Source organism: Bombina bombina, chromosome 2, assembly GCF_027579735.1.
Source record: "Bombina bombina isolate aBomBom1 chromosome 2, aBomBom1.pri, whole genome shotgun sequence".
NCBI lineage: Eukaryota > Metazoa > Chordata > Amphibia > Anura > Bombinatoridae > Bombina > Bombina bombina.
This window is the reverse complement of record NC_069500.1, coordinates 508,523,728-508,544,457: the sequence shown is the minus strand read 5'-3', so window position 1 is coordinate 508,544,457 and position 20,730 is coordinate 508,523,728. Positions and strand designations below refer to the sequence as shown.

The 20,730-nt window shown below is 36.7% G+C and overlaps 1 protein-coding gene across 1 annotated transcript in view; it reads left to right on the top strand.

The window, feature by feature from the left end:
* Positions 1–4,804: 4,804 nt before the first annotated feature.
* Positions 4,805–20,730, top strand: part of NFATC4 (nuclear factor of activated T cells 4) — a 187,696-nt gene continuing 171,770 nt past the window's right edge. Inside the window, exon 1 of the mRNA XM_053702270.1 lies at positions 4,805–5,390. Within this exon, the coding sequence (XP_053558245.1) occupies positions 5,288–5,390 (103 nt within the window). The 5' untranslated portion in view covers positions 4,805–5,287. The remainder of the gene's footprint in view (positions 5,391–20,730) is intronic.

The window sequence follows — 20,730 nt, the reverse complement described above, 5'->3', positions numbered from 1 at the left end:
CCTCTGCTAAGATCATAGAAAAACGCAGGCAGATTCTTCTTCTAAATACTGCCTGAGAGAAAAAAACAGCACACTCCGGTGCCATTTTAAAATAATAAACTTTTGATTGAAGAATAATTAGGTAAAAAACTCCTATCTCCTCTCGCGACCTCCTTTGTTGAGACTTGCAAGAGAATGACTGGATGTGACATGTGAGGGGAGGAGCTGTATAGCAGCTCTGCTTGGGTGATCCTCTTGCAACTTCCTGTTGGGGAGGAGAATATATCCCATAAGTAATGGATGACCCGTGGACTGAACACACTTAACAAGAGAAATAGTTTTATAGGGACAGGGGGCAGGTAGACTTAAAGAGGCAGGGAGTAAGGTTGTTTTAAAGTCAGAAGGTAAGCTGGTAGATAGTTTTATTGAGACAAAGTAAGGGGTGGTTAAGTAGACTCAAAGTGACATTAAACCATATTTTTTCATTTCATGATTCAGACATAACATAAAATTTTAAACAACTTTCCAGTTTACTACTATTATTACATTTTCTTCATTCTCTTCGTATCCCTTGATGGTGGAGCAATGCACTACTGAGAGGTAGCTGAACAACACATTTTGGAAGCAAGTGGCAAAATAAGGGGAGACAAAGACTTAAAGGGGCAGCTGTAGGGGTAGACAGTTTTAAAGTAAGTCAGTAGTCTTAAAGTTGCAGGAATTATGAGGTAGTCTAAAAGATAGTCTTAGGGGCAAGGATTTAGGGCCAAGTTGTCTTAAATGGGTAAGGGGTCAGGTAGACTTAATGGGGCAGGTGGTTAAGGTATTTGTTTTTCTCAAAGGGGCAGGGGGTTAAGTAGCCTTAAAGGGGATAGGATCAACATCCTTAAAAGGACAGGAAGTAGTTAATATTAATTGAGCCAGGAATATGGAGGTTAGGGTTGGGGGAATAGGGGTTATACAGTCTTAAAGGGGAAGTGGTTAAGGGGAATATTTCAAATTATGGTCTGTGTCACTGGTATCAAGGGGAATTATAATTTATTTTTTGTGTGACTGGAATCAAACGGGTTACTACAAAAGACTATCCTCCTCTGTCCATTTAAGATTGCATTCTCCTACACCTTTAAGTCTATTTCCCCTTACATTTTTATGAATATCTTCCCCTGTCCATTTAAGACTATATACCCCTACCTCTTTAAGAACACCTGCCCCTATAAAACTATCTACAACTCTTTCCCTTTAAGACTACCTATCTCATACCCTTTAAGACAACCTGACCCCTTAAACCCTCTTCCCTTTGAAGACAACCTGATGCTTTGCCCCATTAACATTATATACCCCTACTCCTGCTATTTAAGTCTACCTGATCCCTTCACCTTCTGTCCCTTAAAGACCACCTGCTCTTTAAAACTATTTCCTCTAACCCTTTAAGACTATCCTTATACCTTTAAAACAATTTTGCCTAACCCCTTTTAGACTATCTAACCCCTAGTTCCTTCCTCTTTAAGACTAAATACCAATACCCTGTTAAGTCTATAAACTGCCCAACTTCCTGTCCCTTTAAGAGAATTTTACCCTTTTTCTTTAAAATTATTTCCATTGCACCTTTAAGACTACTTCCCCTATCTACTTCCTACCTAATCCCTTTAAGACAACCTGATCCCCTAACCCTTTATGTCTACCAGACCCCTTAACCCTTCTGCTGCTTTAAGACTGCCTGACCCTCTGACCCTTTAAGAATACCTGCCCCTATCCCCATTCCTCTTTTAAGTGACAGTCTACACCTTAGTCATCTTGAAGTCTTACCTTAGATTAACCTGCAAAAAGCCTCCTGCACCCCTTTCTATATAATGCAGCAGGAACGGTAAAACAGTTATTTTTAAATTAATATTGTTTCTAGACAATTTTTAAATGGCTGCCAAGCTCTACCCACTGATGACATCATGATCTGGGCTGCATATGGCATCCAATCACAAAAGGCTCACTTTTTGGATTCAAAAGTCTGTCAATGCTATTCAGCAGACTGCATAGATGCAGTTCGGATTGTCATGTCATCAGTGGGTGGAGTTTGGCAGCCATTTCAAACTGGCCAGAAACAATATTCATTTCAAAATAACTTTTTTACCGTCCCTGCTGCATTATATAGAAAGGGAGCAAGAGGCTATTTGCAGCTTAATCTAAGGTAAGACTTTAAGATGACTTAGGTGTAGACTGTCCCTTTAACGCTATCTCCTCTTGCCATTTTAATATTATATCTCCTACACATTTAAGACAATCCTCCATACCCCTTTAAGACCATCTTTCTGTACTCCTTTAAAATAATCTACCACTACCCGTTCTAGACTATCTACACCCTAACTCCTCTCCCTTTAAAACTATATAAGAATACCTCTTTAAGCTTATAAACCCAAATCAATGCTCCTTTAAGACTATCTACCCCTGCCCCTTTAAGACTACCTACCCACTGACCCTTTAAAGGGACAGTAATGTTATAATTAGACATTCATGATTCAGCACATACAATTTTAAATAGCTTTTAAATTTTCTTCTATTATTTAATTTGTTTCCTTCGCATGTCATCCTTTATTGAAAGGTTTATCTAGGTAAGCTTTAGAGCAGCAAAGCACCTAGGTGCTAGCTGTTGATTGGTGGCTGCATATATATTCCTTTTGTCATTGGTTAACTCCATTTGTTCAGTTAGTAACCAGCAGCTAGCAGCCAGGTGCTTTGCTGCTCTAAGGCTTACCTAGATAATTGAAGTAAACTGGAAAGCTGTTTAAAATGATATGTTCTACCTAAATCATGAAAGAAAATTTTTGGGTTTCATGTTCCTTTAAGACTACCTGACCCTTTAGCTCCAAATATACAGTAAACATCATACAATGGTATTTAAAATGGTCCTATCATGTATATGAAAGAACAGAAGTTAAAAGGGTTAAAAATATTTAGCATAAAAAAGCAGCTTAAATTTAGGGTGAAGCTAACAGTAAGCACATATACTCTGATGAAGCGCATGTACACATGCGCAAAACGCGTCAGTCAATAGGGAGCACCTTACTGACCATTACAGGCTCTGCTCCAATAAACTTTTTGGATTGACTACTTTTGGGAATCTTTGCCTAGTTTTTCCTCACCACACATAATTAATACAGCTGAGTCTTTGACCCTATATCTCACTGCATGTGAAGGACAACCACATAAAAAAGCACTGTAATATATTCTGAAGCATTCTCATTTATATGTAATAGGATATTTTTGAGCTTCACAACCTTTAATGGAAAAGCAAGAAAAACATAGCTTAAAGGGACATGAAATTCCAATTTTTTTCTTTCATGAATCAGACACAGTAAAGGATTTTAAATAACTTTCCAATTTACTTCTATTATCTAATTTGCTTCCTGCTCTTGGTATCATTCGTTGAAAAGGATACCTAGGTAGGCTCAGGAGCAGCAATACATTACTGGGAGCTAGAAGCTGATTGGGGTTGCACACAAATCTCTCTTTTCATTGGTACACCAGATGTGTTCAACTAACTCCCAGTAGTGCATAGCTGCTCATTCAACAAAGGATAAGATCAGACTGAAGCAAATTTTATAATGTACGTAAATTGGAAAGTTTTTTAAATCGCATGCTCTATCTGAACCATGAAAGAAAAATGTGTTGTTTAATGACCCTTTAATGATCAATTAAAAGGACAATAAAGTAAAAATAAAAATTGCATGGTTCAGAATTGGAATTTAACACAACTTTCCAATTTACTTTCATTATCAAAATGTGCATAGTCTTTTTAGGTGCACACTTTTTCAGGTACCAGCTCCTACTGAGCATGGGCAAGAGTTTACAGTATGTATGTATATGCATTTGTGATGGACTTATGGCTGTCACATGATATAGGGAGCAAGGAAATGGAAGTAACACTGAAATCTGACAGGAAAAAACATCTACTCCTCACATAAAATTCAGATTATGCTACTGCATTGTCTTTTTATTATGCATTTGCTGTGCAATTCTACTGTATTTAATTTCTCTCATTAAAGCAGTTAAAAAAATAGAAAAAATGTATTCTGTTTTGTCCTAAGTATTAAACTCAATTAAAGGGTTATCTCTTTTGCCACCCTTATCTAGGGGATGTAACTAAACATGCAGCTGTATGAGCCTATGAGTTTTCCTGCTGTGCCTGATGGAACATGCAGTTTGAAATTTTAATTAAGCCAATATTAAAACCAGGAAGTTAGCATATTTACTGATTTATTTGCCATTTAATTACCTTTAGCTATTTCCACAAACTGAGTGTGTTGGGATTTTTAGTTACATTAATGTGTGTGCACTATTTTCAATACAGTATATGTATTACATATCTTCCATGGAGTGGCCATAGTGCCCTAATTCCTCGTCTTAATCTAGCATTAGATAGATTAACATAAAGGGTTAAGGATGATGTGGGGTCTTTTACCAGTTCCAAAGCCCTAGAGTCTGTTTAGGAAAGGATGTAGCAACTTTCGTCAACCTACTTAGATGACAGTTTATCTACCCAGTTAAAGAAAGGGGCGGGAGTCTCTGCAACCAATAAAGAGCTAACCTGTCAAAAGCCTGGATCTTTTAAAACAAAACCTCCCTTCTAAAGTGACATACTGTATTTTTTACATAGAGCAGAGGACAGACCCAGAAAAAAAAAGAATTGGAATGATGTCAGGAAGGGGCCCAGCCAATTGGAAATGTCAGTGGGAGGTGCTGGAAAAGTTCCTTTCTTCTTTTTGGGTTTTCCCTGCCCTGGAACAAAAAAAAAGTCTATAATAAGTTTCCCATTAAAAAAAAGGCAGAGGGAAAATATTCTGGTAGTGAAGGAATGTGAGGAATAAAGCAGTTTGGTAGCACAGGAGCAAGAGGGGATACTGGGATCTGCTGCGTGTGTGTATTTCTATATATGTGCTCTGCACACTGGTACTTGCTGCATTCCTCATTCCCTCTTTTAGTGCCTCTTCTGTCCCTGATAAAATCATTTTTTTCTCAAATCAGATTTCTGTTCTCTTTTTCTGCTGGTATCTCTTTATTACCTATTTTATTTCCTCAATCCTTCCATACTCTGTCACTTTGCCCATTGGTTTGCCATTTCATTTTCATTATCCTCAGCGCTAAATTGTTCAATCCCTTGTTTAACTTTTTTTCCAGCCTGCCTGCAATTCCCAGTTCCCTTACACATATTTCCCATCCCTTTTAACCTCTTCATCACATCTCTTTTTAGTTTCAGCTTTCTTTTCATTTCCTTTTTCCTCCACATCTTTCCCTCGCTATTACTGTCCATTTTTCCCAAATGGGGGCAGCTATATGCCAAGATGGGGATATGGATTTCCGTCTTATTTTTGGCGAGGAAGACTGTGACTCTCCTTCTCCCAGGAACACTCTTCAAACAAATGGTGAGTTACCACATAATAGTGGCAAATGGCATCTTAAAATAGATCAATTCTGTTTTTAAACTCTCTAAACTGTACTTTGTATTCAAATATAAATGGGCTACATTATAACATTAGGGAATATGAAATACTGAAAATTCAATTATAATTTGTTTCATTTTGAAGTCAAAGAATTTGGGAATTTAACTATTTCATCCCCTTCAGACTCCAGCAGACATCTGGATGGGCATAAATTTACATTAAACCAAAAACTTGATGACACTCCATTTTTTGGTGGAAAATCTGTTTAAGTTTAGACAAACATTTTGCCAAAAGGGAAGGAGACAAATTTTACATTTCCAAAGAAAGCAAAATAAAGCTAAGTAGATTTGAAGTCTCCTTGTAATGTGCATAACAATACAAAGCAAAAAGATGGGTTACAAATGTTACCCATTCAGTACAGTTCACCATTAACATGTTTAAAGGATCACTTTCTGTTATAATTTTTAAGCTAAACAACTAACATATTAACGTTAAACATTATTTAAAACCTACTGACCTATATTTTCTCCAAAACGAAGTTTCATAACGTTCTAAAAGTTATATCTTTTATTCGCCGATGATGTCACGTTATCCTGCCCACTATTTTCAGCACTGCATGTTCAAAATACTTAAACCAATAACTTTGTGTTTAAAGCACCATTTTGAAACCTAGGTATTGTAAACGGATTGGTACAGAGCAAAGGATACCCACGGAGTGGGTTTGGAAAACAATTAAATTTGCAGACAAGATTTCTGATATACGGTAGAGATATGTTAATGAAATGCTATTGATAAAAAGCGTATTTGGGGTGGGTAGTTAGTAACAGGCATAGAAAATATTTACTTACAGTGGCCCTTTAAGATAATAATATGCTAGAATGAGCTGATGTTATTGCAAGCTAGATTGTTATAAAATGTATGCTCCTTTATAGAAACAGTTGTGTATTCATGGAAATACTCCCCAGCAGAGATGGTAGAAATGAAAATAACACTTTGATACTAGACAATGCTGACGTATCTGGCCACCAAAAGGATGAAATGACTTGAAGAGTACATATGTGAATAAGATTAGATTAATAAATAAATATTTACTGACATATCTAAATAGGTTTCAAAACTAATGTTGGCCTAACTTATTAACACACATACATTTGTTGTGCTGGTAATGCATTTTAAAATAATATTTGGCTATAATTCATATGAGGTTGACTTCCATATGACGCAATAGTAAACAATAGCAAGGTAAAGCTTCAGCATTTGAATTGTAGGCCAAGAGCTTTTGGTATCGAAGTTTAGAACCAAAATATTACAGTTAGAAAATGCAAGGCTGATGAAATGAGACCAGGAAAAGCAGAATAATGCACTGCAGAGGAAAAATGTAAAAATGTATGTATACTATATATACTGCATTTAGTATGGTAATCATATACCATAGTGATACTGTATTTACATGTGTATTGGTCTACACAGTAAAGCCCGTGACACACTGCAAGCAATGCGGCGCGAGGCGAAGCAGCTGCTTCGCTCCGCGTCGCATCGCTTCTGAAGTTCAAATATTTCATCTCTGAGCGCTCAGCTACGCGTCCTGACGCAGCAGAGTGCTCAGAGATGAAAAGGCAGGACACACTGAGCACACACAGCTGCATGTACACGCTGCGCGTCGCTCTGCTTGCAGTGTGTCACAGCCTTAAGGGTCAGGTTAGTGGAGCGGTAATTAACACTCCTGCCCACACGCTAATTTTGGTAGAAGTAAGCTTTTTGCGAGCGTCGGGTAGCACTTGTATTATAAGTTAAAAATAGTAAACTGTTTTTGCACGAGTGCTAACCCAAAGCACAAAAAGCTGAACTTAGAATATTGCGCAAGCGTTAACGTACTCCCCCATAGAAGTCAATGGAGCAGAAAAAGTGTAAAAACATCTAACCTAACAAACCCGATAGCATATTCTCAAGTGCGTTAACCCGATATGAAAATATTAATATTTCACATTCCAATGTTCTTCGCATGGCTTAATATGTTAGTTTTATTCATAAATACATGTTTATATATATACAGTATATATATATCATGGTATTTTGGTGCAATATATATATATATATATATATATATATATAAAAAAAACATAGAATTTGAGGGTAGATAAGAACCAAAAAGGCCAATCAAGTCTAGCCATATTGCATTTTACTTTTTCCTTAGGATAGCCTTATGCATGTCCCAGGCATATGTATTTATAGATGATTATATATAAGTATAGATATATACAGATACAGTATATATATGTATTTATAAATAGTTAGAACATATTCTGCTATGTGCAGAACATTGGAATGTGAAATATTTACAGTAAATACACAGTATAGCATTTTATTAAATATGAATATTGCATAAATATTATTTTTCATGTTTTCATCTACTTAACTGCAAAGGGCTCCAATGTACACACACATATATATATATATATATATATATATATATATCGTTCGTGGGAAACGGCACTCGCCAGCTATTCATCCACCAGGTGCTCGGCAGGGTAAATACATATAGTAAAGGAGAACTGGATCCAACGGACGGCCTCCATTGTTAGATGCGATCCAAGAACAGCCGGCACACAGGAAATTTTTCAAACTCCGATTTATTCACAAAGAAGAGAAACCAGACGTTTCGGCTCTATCGTGAGCCTTTTTCAATGGTATACAGACCGGATGTATACCATTGAAAAAGGCTCACGATAGAGCCGAAACGTCTGGTTTCTCTTCTTTGTGAATAAATCGGAGTTTGAAAAATTTCCTGTGTGCCGGCTGTTCTTGGATCGCATCTAACAACGGAGGCCGTCCGTTGGATCCAGTTCTCCTTTACTATATATATATATATATATATATATATATATATATATATATATATATACATTTAAGTATACATATGTATTTATGTGTTTATATCTGTTTATATGTATATGTATGTATTTCTATGTTAAAGCCCTTTGTAGCTTTTTTTTCACCTGAGACCTCATATTTTTGAGCCCTTTTTTCTCAGATAGTGTTATTATGAGTGTAACTGTACTTTGTAATGTATGCGTAATGTGTTTTGTGACACTTTTTTGTTTTGCAAAACAGTTAATCATGAGTTTTAAAGGGACAGTCAAGTCTCAAAAAAACTTTCATGATTCAAATAGAGCATGTAATTTCAAACAACTTTCCAATTTACTTTTATCACCAATTTTGCTTTCTCTCGTTGTATTCTTAGTTGAAAGAAAAACCTAGGTGGTTCATATGCTAATTTCTTAGACCTTAAAGGCCACCTCTGCATTTGACAGTTTTTCACCACTAGAGGGCTTTAGTTCATGTGTTTCATATAGATAACATTGAGCTCATGCACGTGAATTTACCAAGAAGTGAGCTAAAATGCAAGTCTGTCAAAAGAACTGAAATAAGGGGGCAGTCTGCAGAGGCTTAGATACAAGGTAATCACAGAGGTAAAACGTGTATTATTATAACTGTGTTATTAAGCAAAACTAAGGAATGGGTAATAAAGGGATTATCTATCTTTTAAAACAACAAAAATTCTGGTGTTGATGGTCCCTTTAAGGATGCGCTATCCCGACGTGTTAACTTCAATTGTGCACAAGAGATCGTGTTTACTTTCAACAAATACTAGCAATAAACCCGACGCACGCAAACACTGGTGATAAACCCCTTTTCGCTTACGAACAGAAAATACAGGAAATATGTACACAAAAAATAAAAAAAACACAATTTTCAGAACCAAATGGCTTCTTCAGGCAAAAGTCGTATATAGTGTGACCTCCTTTGTCCCTAAGCACATCTTGAACTCTTTTGGGGAGACTGTCCTGAAGTTGTCTGTAGTAATCTTCTGGTGTATTATACCAGGCATTATACCAGGCTTCTTTCAGCACTTCCCAGAGTTCTCCTTTAGATTTAGGTTGTCTTTTATTTATTTCTCTGTCCAGATGATCCCATACGGCCTCTATATATAATATTCAGGTCTGCAATTGTTTCATCAGCTGTTTTTCTCTCCAAATATGATTTCACTGCATTAGCAGTGTGCTTGGGATCATTAACATGCTGAAAAATAAAACCAGGAGTTTACAGAATTTAACGAGGAGTGAGCACTGATTGGCTAAAATGTAAGTCTGTCAAAAGAACTTAAATAAAGGGGCAGTCTGCAGAGGCTTAGATACAAGGTAATTACAGAGGTAAAAAGTGTATTAATCAAATGAAATATAAGCGTCACTCAAAACAAATATATAATATGGCTATGAACAAGGGTGGAAAATATCAAGACAGTTTTCCATTCAGCGTTAAAGAACATGTTCTAGTCTACTTTAGGTTAAATATAGTTAATAAAAAACTAATTTCTTACAAATCTTTCCTAGTCCGTGAATAGTGGAAATATTTGTATCTATGTATTTTGGAGAATACTTATATATATGGCCTAAATACATACTAATGTACACACACCAGCATCATTTAGCTTATTGATTCATTGGTCATGGGATTCCGTCAGAGTGCAGGGTCTGTGACACAGGTGTTTCCATCCATGACACAGTAACACAACATAACCTCTGACTTTGAAATTGGCTTCTGTTTCCTGGTGATGGGGAAAGTCTGGAATGAGATAATTCCTGGACATTGCACAAAGTAGACTATGGTGCGCCACACAGAAGTGCTATGCAAGACAGCTCTCACCTTGCACATATATATGTATCAGCAAAGACCAAATGTTCTTACACACCAATTTTCAAATGCCTGTAACGTTTGAATTGATAGCGCTTTTGTAGTGATAAGGCATTTTAATAGGAATTGGGAGTTTATATTAATCCTGAAAAGGACTTTAATGGGACAGTCTACTCCTAAATCTTTATTCTTTAAAAATATAGATAAGCCCTTTAATACCCATTCCCCAGTTTTGCATAACCAACACAGTTATATTAATATACTTTTTACTCTGTGAGCAACTTGTATCTAAGCCTATGCAGACTGCCCCCTTATTTCAGTTCTTTTCACAGATTTGCATTTTAGCCAATTTGGGCTGACTCATAAATAACTCCACTGGAGTGAGCACAATGTTGTATATACAGTACACGTGAACTAGTGCTTTCTAGCTGTAAAAAACTGTCAAAATGCAATTTAATAAGAGGCCGACTTCAAGGGCTTAGAAATTAGCATATGATCCTACCTAGGTTTAGCTTTCAACAAAGAATAGCAAGAGAACACAGCAAATGTAATGATAAAAGTAAATTGGAAAGTTGTTTAAAATTACATGCCCTATCTGAATAATGAAAAAAAAAATTTGACTAGACTGTCCCCTTAAGGCAAAGCTACATCAAAAAACACTGTATTTAGACAGATAATTATGTCATCTTATTGTGGCTTAACAATATGATTTTGTATGTGATGTATTTTGAAATGCAGAAATACTAAAGGACCTATCATAAGCCCAGTTAGCTCAAGAGCTATAAAACAGTAAAGGGATAAGAAACCCCCAAAAAATATTTTACTATTCAGACAGAGCTTACCAATTTTAAAAAGTTCCCAATTTACTTCTTTTATCAAATTTGGTCATTCCCATGATATTCTGTGTTGAAGAAATACTTAGGTATGCATCTGGAGAACTACATGGCCAGAAATAGTGCTGCCATCTAGTGTTCTTGCAAATGGATAACATTCTTTCAAAACTGCTGCCATATAGTGCTCCAGAAATGGGCCGGCTCTTAATCATACATCCCTGCTTTTCAACAAAAGATACAAAGAATACAAGGAATTTTTTTTTGAAATCGTATGTTTTACCTGAATCATAAAAGAAAAAGTTTGGGTTTCATATCCTTTCTATAATGTGCTGAATCCCACAAGTTCAAAACATACTGCAAAAAAGTAAATATGTTTCTTTATTCAATACAGAAACCATTTAAAGTTAAATAAGGCATTTTGATCATTGCTGCACACATAGAGGGCCAGAGAACGAGTGGAGCGCAATCATTTGCATGCTCGTTTACAGGCAAATTAAATTGTGTTCATATCCTAGTTGAAAGTAAATGTGAAAGCTTGAGCGCAATCGCGAGTCTGGTTAACTGTTTCACAAACCTAAAAAGTTTCACAAAACACATCAAAAATACATTATACAATACAGTTACACTCATAATAACGCCATCTAAAAGTATTCCAAAAATATTGCACAAAAAAGTTATAAAGGCTCAAAGATATGAGGTCTCAGGTGTTAGAAAAAAAGGCAGCCAAAGGTCTTTAACATAGAAATACATACAGTACATAAACGTGTCTAAATGCATATGTATGTATATATACAGTATATATGTCTATATATATATATATATATGTTTTAATGACCATCCTTATATTTTTTTTCGGTCTCTTTAATAAGAAACAAACAGAAAATACAAAAAATATGTACACAAAATATAAAAAAAACACAATTTTCAGAACCAAATGGCTTCTTCAGGCAAAAGTCAGTATATAGTGTTACCTCCCTTGGCACTAAGCACAGCTTGATCTTTATGGGTAGACTGTCCTGAAGTTTTTTGAAGTAATCTTCTGGGCCTCGATCCGATATAAATCGTCGCCCACAAAAGCCGGCGACGCCAAATTTTGCGCTGGTTTGGTATCATATATACGGCGTAACATAGAAGTTACGCTTGTATATTTCTGCCTTCGGCCGTAGTTTTTTGACCCATAGACAGGTATACCAAACCAGTGCAGTTTGGTATCCAATATACATGACTTACGTGGCGAAAATGGAGAAATCTTACTCCAGTTTCACCTTGCCACAAATTGCAGGCGTAGTAAGCCTTATGCTGAGTATTTGAGCCCCGTAGCTCCCTAAACTGGCTGCAAAATAAAACCTAACACCTAACGCATGCGCAATGTCTATCTACCTGTCAACCGCGATCCCCTGCCGCATCCCTAATAAAGTGTTTAACCCCTAAACCGCCGCTCCCGGACCCTGCCGCCACCTGCATTAAATGTCTAACCCCCTAATGTGATCCCCCTACACCGTCACCACCTACATTAAAATTATTAACCCCTAATGTAATCCCCCTACACCGCCGCCATTTATATTAAAATTATTACCCCCTAATGTGAGCCCCTACCCCGCCGCCACCTATTTTAACTATATTACTCCCTAATGTGAGCCCCCTACACCGCCGTCACCTATATTAAATGTATTAACCCCTAATCTAATCCCCCTACACTGCTGCCACCTATATTAAATGTATTAACCCCCTAAAATACTAAAATGTCCCTACCCTAAACTAAATTAAAAATAGCCCTTAAAAGGGCTTTTTGCGTGGCATTGCCCCAAAGTAACCAGCTCTATTACCAGCCCTTAAAAGGGCCTTTTGTGGGGCATTGCCCCAAAGTAATCAGCTCTTTTACCAGCCCTTAAAAGGTTTTTTTGCAGGGCATTGTCACAAAGTAATCAGCTCTTTTGCCTGTAATCTAATCCCCCTACACCGCCGCCACATATATTAAAATTATTAACCCCTAATCTAATCGCCAGGGCCGCCACTAGAAATTTTGGGGCCCTTGACTTAACCATTGATAAGGGCCCCCCCTCCTCCTTTGATATGTGCAATTTTTGACCAAGTGACTAAAACGTATATGCACTTTATTCTTAAGTGTCTATTTAAACTTGGAAATGTTGTAAAGGTAGTAACATACAAACACACAGATACACTCATACACTGAAACACACACTCACACATAAGGATTCACATATAGACACTCTAGCAGACACACAAACACACACCCTCACAGAGACATCCACAGAAAACACAGACATCCATACATACACACACACACTCTCACAGAGACATCCACAGAAAAAACAGACATTCATACATACACACACACACCCTCACAGAGGCATCCAGAGAAAATACACAAAGACAAACATACACACACCCTCACTGAGACACCCATAGAAAAAGCTCAAATACATATGCGCACACCCTCACAGACATCCACACAAAATGCACAAAGACATACACACCCACCCTCACAGAGAGATCCACAGAAAAAAATACATACACACTCATAGAGACACAAACCAAAGCACAAAGACATAAACACAGACAACCACAGAAACACTCACAGGAAGTAACATTTCTGCACATTGCATCCCCTAAATCAACAGTGTGTGACATGCATGATAAAAGAATTGCAGAAATTAAAAGATCACTTTTTAAAGAATCATATTTGTAAATGTGCAAACTAAAATAATTCTGTGAATTCAAAATTGTACATTCATGATCTGGGTAGATGGCTAGAGGAAGAAAAGTACTTTTAAAAGGTTGACATATGTTTGTTTGTTTTTCCCAATTTTCCCCAACCAATAGCACCAATTCAACTATAGTGTTCAAATGTTCCCATCTATCAGCTGTACTTATGGATTTTGAAAATGCTGTACTCTATATGGTCTTGGTCGAACCATAAGCTGTGGTACTCATACCATTAGATCTGGTTAAATGCAGGATTTAGGTTTGTTGGAATGTATTCCCAAATTAAGTCAGCTGTAGTGTAAACTGAACAGTTGTAAGTTAACCTGTCTCATTTCAAACACTGAGCAATCTTAGTCTGAGAGTATAACATGTTATGCAGATATAAAAATCATAGATAAAATGCCTCCTTGCATCTGGAATGTCCTTGCATAAAGGGGCAGTAAACTTGAATGTTATATATATATATATTTATATATATATATATATATATATATATATATATACACACACTGTATATAAAAATGCACATCTGTTAAAAGGGCACCCAGGGTCAAATAATCATAAATACACTGCTGCTAAAAAAAAAAATATTTTTATGGCCCCCTGGTCCCACCCCATACAACTACTACCACACTGAAGTTACAATCTGAAATTGCACAAAGAAATAAAAAACATTGCTAAGTAAGTCCTACCTCCTCTGCAAATGAAAGTGATCTGCCGTGTGACTCAGGCACACAATGTACAAACAAAGTGCCAAGTCTGTCTCATACTGTGCATAGTGGTTTAGTGCACACTCGGACATCCTCTCAAATGCTAATACTTTACTCCTTGTAATAACATTTCCCATGCTCAATAAGCACTCTGATGTAGTACCCACTGGTGGCTGCCAAAATGTAAAAAAAAAAAAAAATCTTTAAATTCTTGCCTCATGGGGCCCCCCTGGCCCATTGGGCCCCTGACAGGAGTCACCCCTGTCACCCCCTGATGGCGGCCCTGCTAATCCCCCTATACCGCCGGCACCTATATTAAATTTATTAACCCTAATCTAATCCCCCTATACCGCCGCCACCTATATTAAATTTATTAACCCCTAATCTAATTCCCCTATACCGCCGCCACCTATATTAAATTTATTAACCCCTAAAATACTAAAATTTCCCTACCACTAAACCTAAGTCTAACCCTACAAATAGCCCTGAAAAGGGCCTTTTGCGTGGCATTGCCCCAAAGAAACCAGCTCTATTACCAGCCCTTAAAAGGGCCTTTTGCTGGGCATTGCCCCAAAGTAACCAGCTCTATTACCAGCCCTTAAAAGGGCTTTTTGCGGGGCATTGTCACAAAGTAATCAGCTCTTTTGCCTGTAATCTAATCCCCCTACACCGCCGCCACCTATATTAAATATATTAACCCCTAATCTAATCCCCCTACACCGCCGCCACCTATATTAAATATATTAACCCCTAATCTGACCCCCCTACACCGCCGCCACCTATATTAACTATATTAACCCTAATTATATTAGGGTTAATATAGTTAATATAGTTATTATATTATATATATTAACTATATTAACCCTATCTAACTCTAACACCCCTAACTTAATTATTATTAAAATAAATCTAAATAATATTAATAATATTAACTAAATTATTCCTATTTAAAACTAAATACTTACCTATAAAATAAACCCTAAGATAGCTACACTATAATTAATAATTACATTGTAGCTATTTTAGGGTTTATATTTATTTTACAGGTAACTTGGTATTTATTTTAAGTAGGTACAATAGCTATTAAATAGTTAATAACTATGTAATACCTACCTAGTTAAAATAATTACCAATTTACCAGTAAAATAAATCCTAACCTAAGTTACAAATACCCCTACACTATCAATAAATTAATTAAACTACAAATATCTAAACTAAAATACAAATAAATACACTAAACTAAATTACAAAAAACAAACAAACACTAAATTACAAAAAATAAAAAAAGATTACAAGATGTTTAAGCTAATTACACCTATTCTAAGCCTCCTAATAAAATAACAAAGCCCCCCAAAATAAAAAAAATTCCCTACCCTAATCTAAATTACAAAAGTAATCAGCTCTATTACCAGCCCTTAAAAGGCCTTTTGTGGGGCATTGCCCCAAAGTAATCAGCTCTTTTGCCTGTAAAAAAAACAACAACCCCCCCATTACAACCCACCACCCACATACCCCTACTCTAACCCACCCAATCACCCCGTAAAAAAAACCTAAGTCTAACCCCCAAGTGCTCCTTACCTGTCCTGAAGACCGGCGTAGAAGGTCCTGTTCCAGGCGGAGAAGTCTTCTTCCAGGCGGCGACCTCTTCTTCTTCCAGGATCCAGCCGGCGCGGAGCGGAGGAGTTGAAGACCGATGACCGCAGAGCTGAAGACCGTCCATCTGGAACTGAAGACCGGCGATGCTGGAACTGAAGATCGGCGACGCTGCAACTGAAGACCGGAGCCAGAGCGTGGTGTCCCTTGAATTCCTATTGGCTGATTTGAGCCTTCAAATTCAAATCAGCCAATCGGATGCAAGCTACTTTAATTCTATTGGCTGATTTGAATAGCCAATAGGATAAGAGCTACTGTAATTTTATTGGCTATTCTAATCAAATAGCAGCCAATAGGAATTCAAGGGACGCCATTTTTAATCGCGTACCTTGAGTTCCTATTCAGTGTACGGCGGCGATCGTATGAAGAGGATCCTCCACGCTCCGGTCTTCAGTTCCAGCGTCACTGATCTTCAGTATCAGCATCGCCGGTCTTCAGTTCCAGATGGACGGTCTTTAGCTCCGCGGTCATCTGTCTTCAACTCCTCCTCTCAGCGCCGGCTGGATCCTCTAAGAAGAAGAGTTTGCCGCCTGAAGAAGACTTCTCCGCCTGGAACAGGACCTTCTCCGCCGGTCTTCAGGACAGGTAAGGAGCACTAGGGGGTTAGACTTAGGTTTTTTTAAGGGGGGATTGGGTGGGTTAGAGTAGGGGTATGTGGGTGGTGGGTTGTAATGGGGGGGTTGTTCTTTTTTTACAGGTAAAAGAGCTGATTACTTTGGGGCAATGCCCCACAAAAGGCTCTTTTAAGGGCTGGTAATAGAGCTGATTACTTTTGTAATTTAGATTAGGGTAGGGAATTTTTTTTTATTTTGGGGGGCTTTGTCATTTTATTAGGGGGCTTAGAATAGGTGTAATTAGTTTAAAATTCTTGTAAACTTTTTTTATTTTTTGTAATTTAGTGTTTGTTTGTTTTTGTAATTTAGTTTAGTGTATTTAATTGTATTTTAGTTTAGATATTTGTAGTTTATTTAATTAATTTATTGATAGTGTAGGTGTATTTGTAACTTAGGTTAGGATTTATTTTACAGGTAAATTGGTAATTATTTTAACTAGGTAGCTATTAAATAGTTATTAACTATTTAATAGCTATTGTACCTAGTTAAAATAAATACCAAGTTACCTGTAAAATAAATATAAACCCTAAAATAGATACAATGTAATTATTAATTATATTGTAGCTATTTTAGGGTTTATTTTATAGGTAAGTATTTAGTTTTAAATAGGAATAATTTAGTTAATATTATTAATATTATTTAGATTTAATTTAATAATAATTAAGTTAGAGGTGTTAGAGTAAGATAGGGTTAATATAGTTAATATATATAATATAATAACTATATTAACTATATTAACCCTAATATAATTAGGGTTAATATAGTTAATATTGGTGGCGGCGGTGTAGAGGGGTCAGATTAGGGGTTAATATATTTAATATAGGTGGCGGCAGTGTAGGGGGATTAGATTAGGGGGTAATACATTTATTATAGGTGACAGCGATGTAGGGGGATTAGATTACAGGCAAAAGAGCTGATTACTTTGTGACAATGCCCCGCAAAAAGCCCTTTTAAGGGCTCGTAATAGAGCTGGTTACTTTGGGGCAATGCCACGCAAAAGGCCCTTTTCAGGGCTATTTGTAGGGTTAGACTTAGGTTTAGTGGTAGGGAAATTTTAGTATTTTAGGGGTTAATAAATTTAATATAGGTGGCGGCGGTATAGGGGGATTAGATTAGGGGTTAATACATTTAATATAGGTGGCAGCGGTGTAGGGGGATTAGATTAGGGGTTAATACATTTAATATAGGTGGCGGCAGTGTAGGGGGATTAGATTACAGGCAAAAGAGATGATTACTTTGTGACAATGTCCCGCAAAAAGCCCTTTTAAGGGCTGGTAATAGAGCTGGTTACTTTGGGGCAATGCCCCGCAAAAGGCCCTTTTAAGGGCTGGTAATAGAGCTGGTTACTTTGGGGCAATGCCACGCAAAAAGCCCTTTTCAGGGCTATTTTAAATTTAGTTTAGGGTAGGGACATTTTAGTATTTTAGGGGGTAATATATTTATTATAGGTGGCGGCGGTATAGGGGGATTAGATTAGGGGTTAATAATTTTAATATAGGTGGTGGCGGTGTAAGGGGGTCAGATTAGGGGGTAGTACATATAATATAGGTGGCGGCGGTGTAGGGGGTCACATTAGGGGTTAATATAGTTTAATATGTGGGCTCAATATATGTTAATGTTTTGATGAGTCCTAATTTTATATTCTCTTTTGGAAAAAATGGATGTCGAAACTATTTAAGAAATAAATATGATCCTTTATTTGATTATGGTAAATTTACCCAATAGTAGTGATGCTAAAAGTACAGTTAAACAAAAATTATTACAATTCCTTCAAAGTTTAAAAAATGACACCGGTGTCTCTATGTATAAAAATGTACATAATATATAAAAAATAAATTAAATTAAAATAATAACGTTGAAATCTTATAATTTATACAGTTTTGGGTTTATCACAAGTTGTAATTTCTAACAGAATGTTTGTAGATACAATTTTATAGTGGATAAAACAATAGTTGCTGTATAGTTCATATAGGATACTTTGTTTCAAGTTCAGCTATGCAATTGAGATCTTATCTTAGGCAACTATATATCAAATGTAGAGGTATGTTGGTGTGATTTTTATCACACTATAATATAAGTATACAAATTAGTACCTTGAAGTGTATCTGTTTGATATCACTTTTGTGAGATAATTGGGGTTAAATAAACGCCGCTATGCCAGTGTTTTGATTAAGTTTCAAGATCAAGCTGGTGGCAGTTCTATATGAGCTGCTGGCAGTTAAATAAATGCCGCTTTGGTTTCCTCTTATTAGGTGGGCTTATCTGTTTGCTGCGAGAAAATTCACTTTTATATAAGTGTTTGGGTAGTTGTCGTGGCCGCTCAGTTACCTTATCCTTTGTCGGTCAGTGACCGATCGCGCTCTTAAGGGTTTCTTGGTGGGATCTTCGTTGCGGTTAAGTGCTAACCGTTTGCTGATGTTTTTTAAGTATCTCCGGTTTTTCTATTCTGTGGCTTGTCTGTCGGTCAGTGACCGATCACGATGGTATGGTTGTTGGATAACCTCCTGATGTGGAATTTTTGCGTGCCTTTCCGGTCTGTTGTTCCCAGGTTTCTTAGATGTCGGTCAGTGACCGATCTGGGTGCTGAAATGTGGTTGTTGGGATAAGTAGAACGTTTGTAGGATAAGTAGAAAAAGGATTTCTAGTTATCAATGTGATCTTTGCGGTTAAATATATGCCACTCAGTGGGAACTTGAATATTTCAACTGGGTATAGCTGGTATTCACTTTGTCTTCTCAAATCCTGTGCAGGTGTGCTCTGGTATCAACATGTTGGTATCAACATGTTTCGGCTGGACAGCCTTTTTCAAGGTCTTGAAAAAGGCTGTCCAGCCGAAACATGTTGATACCACTGACCGACATCTAAGAAACCTGGGAACCAAAGCGGCATTTATTTAACTGCCAGCAGCTCATATAGAACTGCCACCAGCTTGATCTTGAAACTTAATCAAAACACTGGCATAGCGGCGTTTATTTAACCCCAATTATCTCACAAAAGTGATATCAAACAGATACACTTCAAGGTACTAATTTGTATACTTATATTATAGTGTGATAAAAATCGCACCAACATACCTCTACATTTGATATATAGTTGCCTAAGATAAGATCTCAATTGCATAGCTGAACTTGAAACAAAGTATCCTATATGAACTATACAGCAACTATTGTTTTATCCACTATAAAATTGTATCTACAAACATTCTGTTAGAAATTACAACTTGTGATAAACCCAAAACTGTATAAATTATAAGATTTCAACGTTATTATTTTAATTTAATTTATTTTTTATATATTATGTACATTTTTATACATAGAGACACCGGTGTCATTTTTTAAACTTTGAAGGAATTGTATTAATTTTTGTTTAACTGTACTTTTAGCATCACTACTATTGGGTAAATTTACCATAATCAAATAAAGGATCATATTTATTTCTTAAATAGTTTCGACATCCATTTTTTCCAAAAGAGAATATAAAATTAGGACTCATCAAAATATTAACATATATTGAGCCCACATATTATCACACATATTTACAGTAAGACACATTGGGAATAGCAACTTGTTTTGCTCCACCTACTACAACTAACTATAACTCTTTAAACTTTGGGATAAAGTTTACTTCAGGTGTGCTAGATTCCCCACCAGCTAGACAGTCTAAACCTACCAAACGTTAATATAGTTTAAATAGGTGGTGGCGGTGTAAGGGGGATCATATTAGGGGGTAATATAGTTAATTAGGTGGCGGCGGTGTAGGGGGGTCAGATTAGGGGGTAATACATATAATATAGGTGGCGGCGGGGTCCGGGAGCAGCGGTTTTGGGGTTAATACATTTGTTATTAGGAGTGAGAGGGGGGATTGAGGATAGAGGGGTATACGTGTCGGGCTATGTTTGGGAGGTGTGTTAGACAGTTACGGGTGATTTTATAATTTAGTCAGTTTTTGTAGGCGGCGGCAGTTTCTAAAGTGCCGTAAGTCACTGGCGACTCCAGAAATTTGTACTTACGCAGATTTCTGGACATCGCTAGTTTGTCAGACGTACGGCACTTTATCATCTGACGAAGCCGTATATGTGATAGCTCGAGTTGCG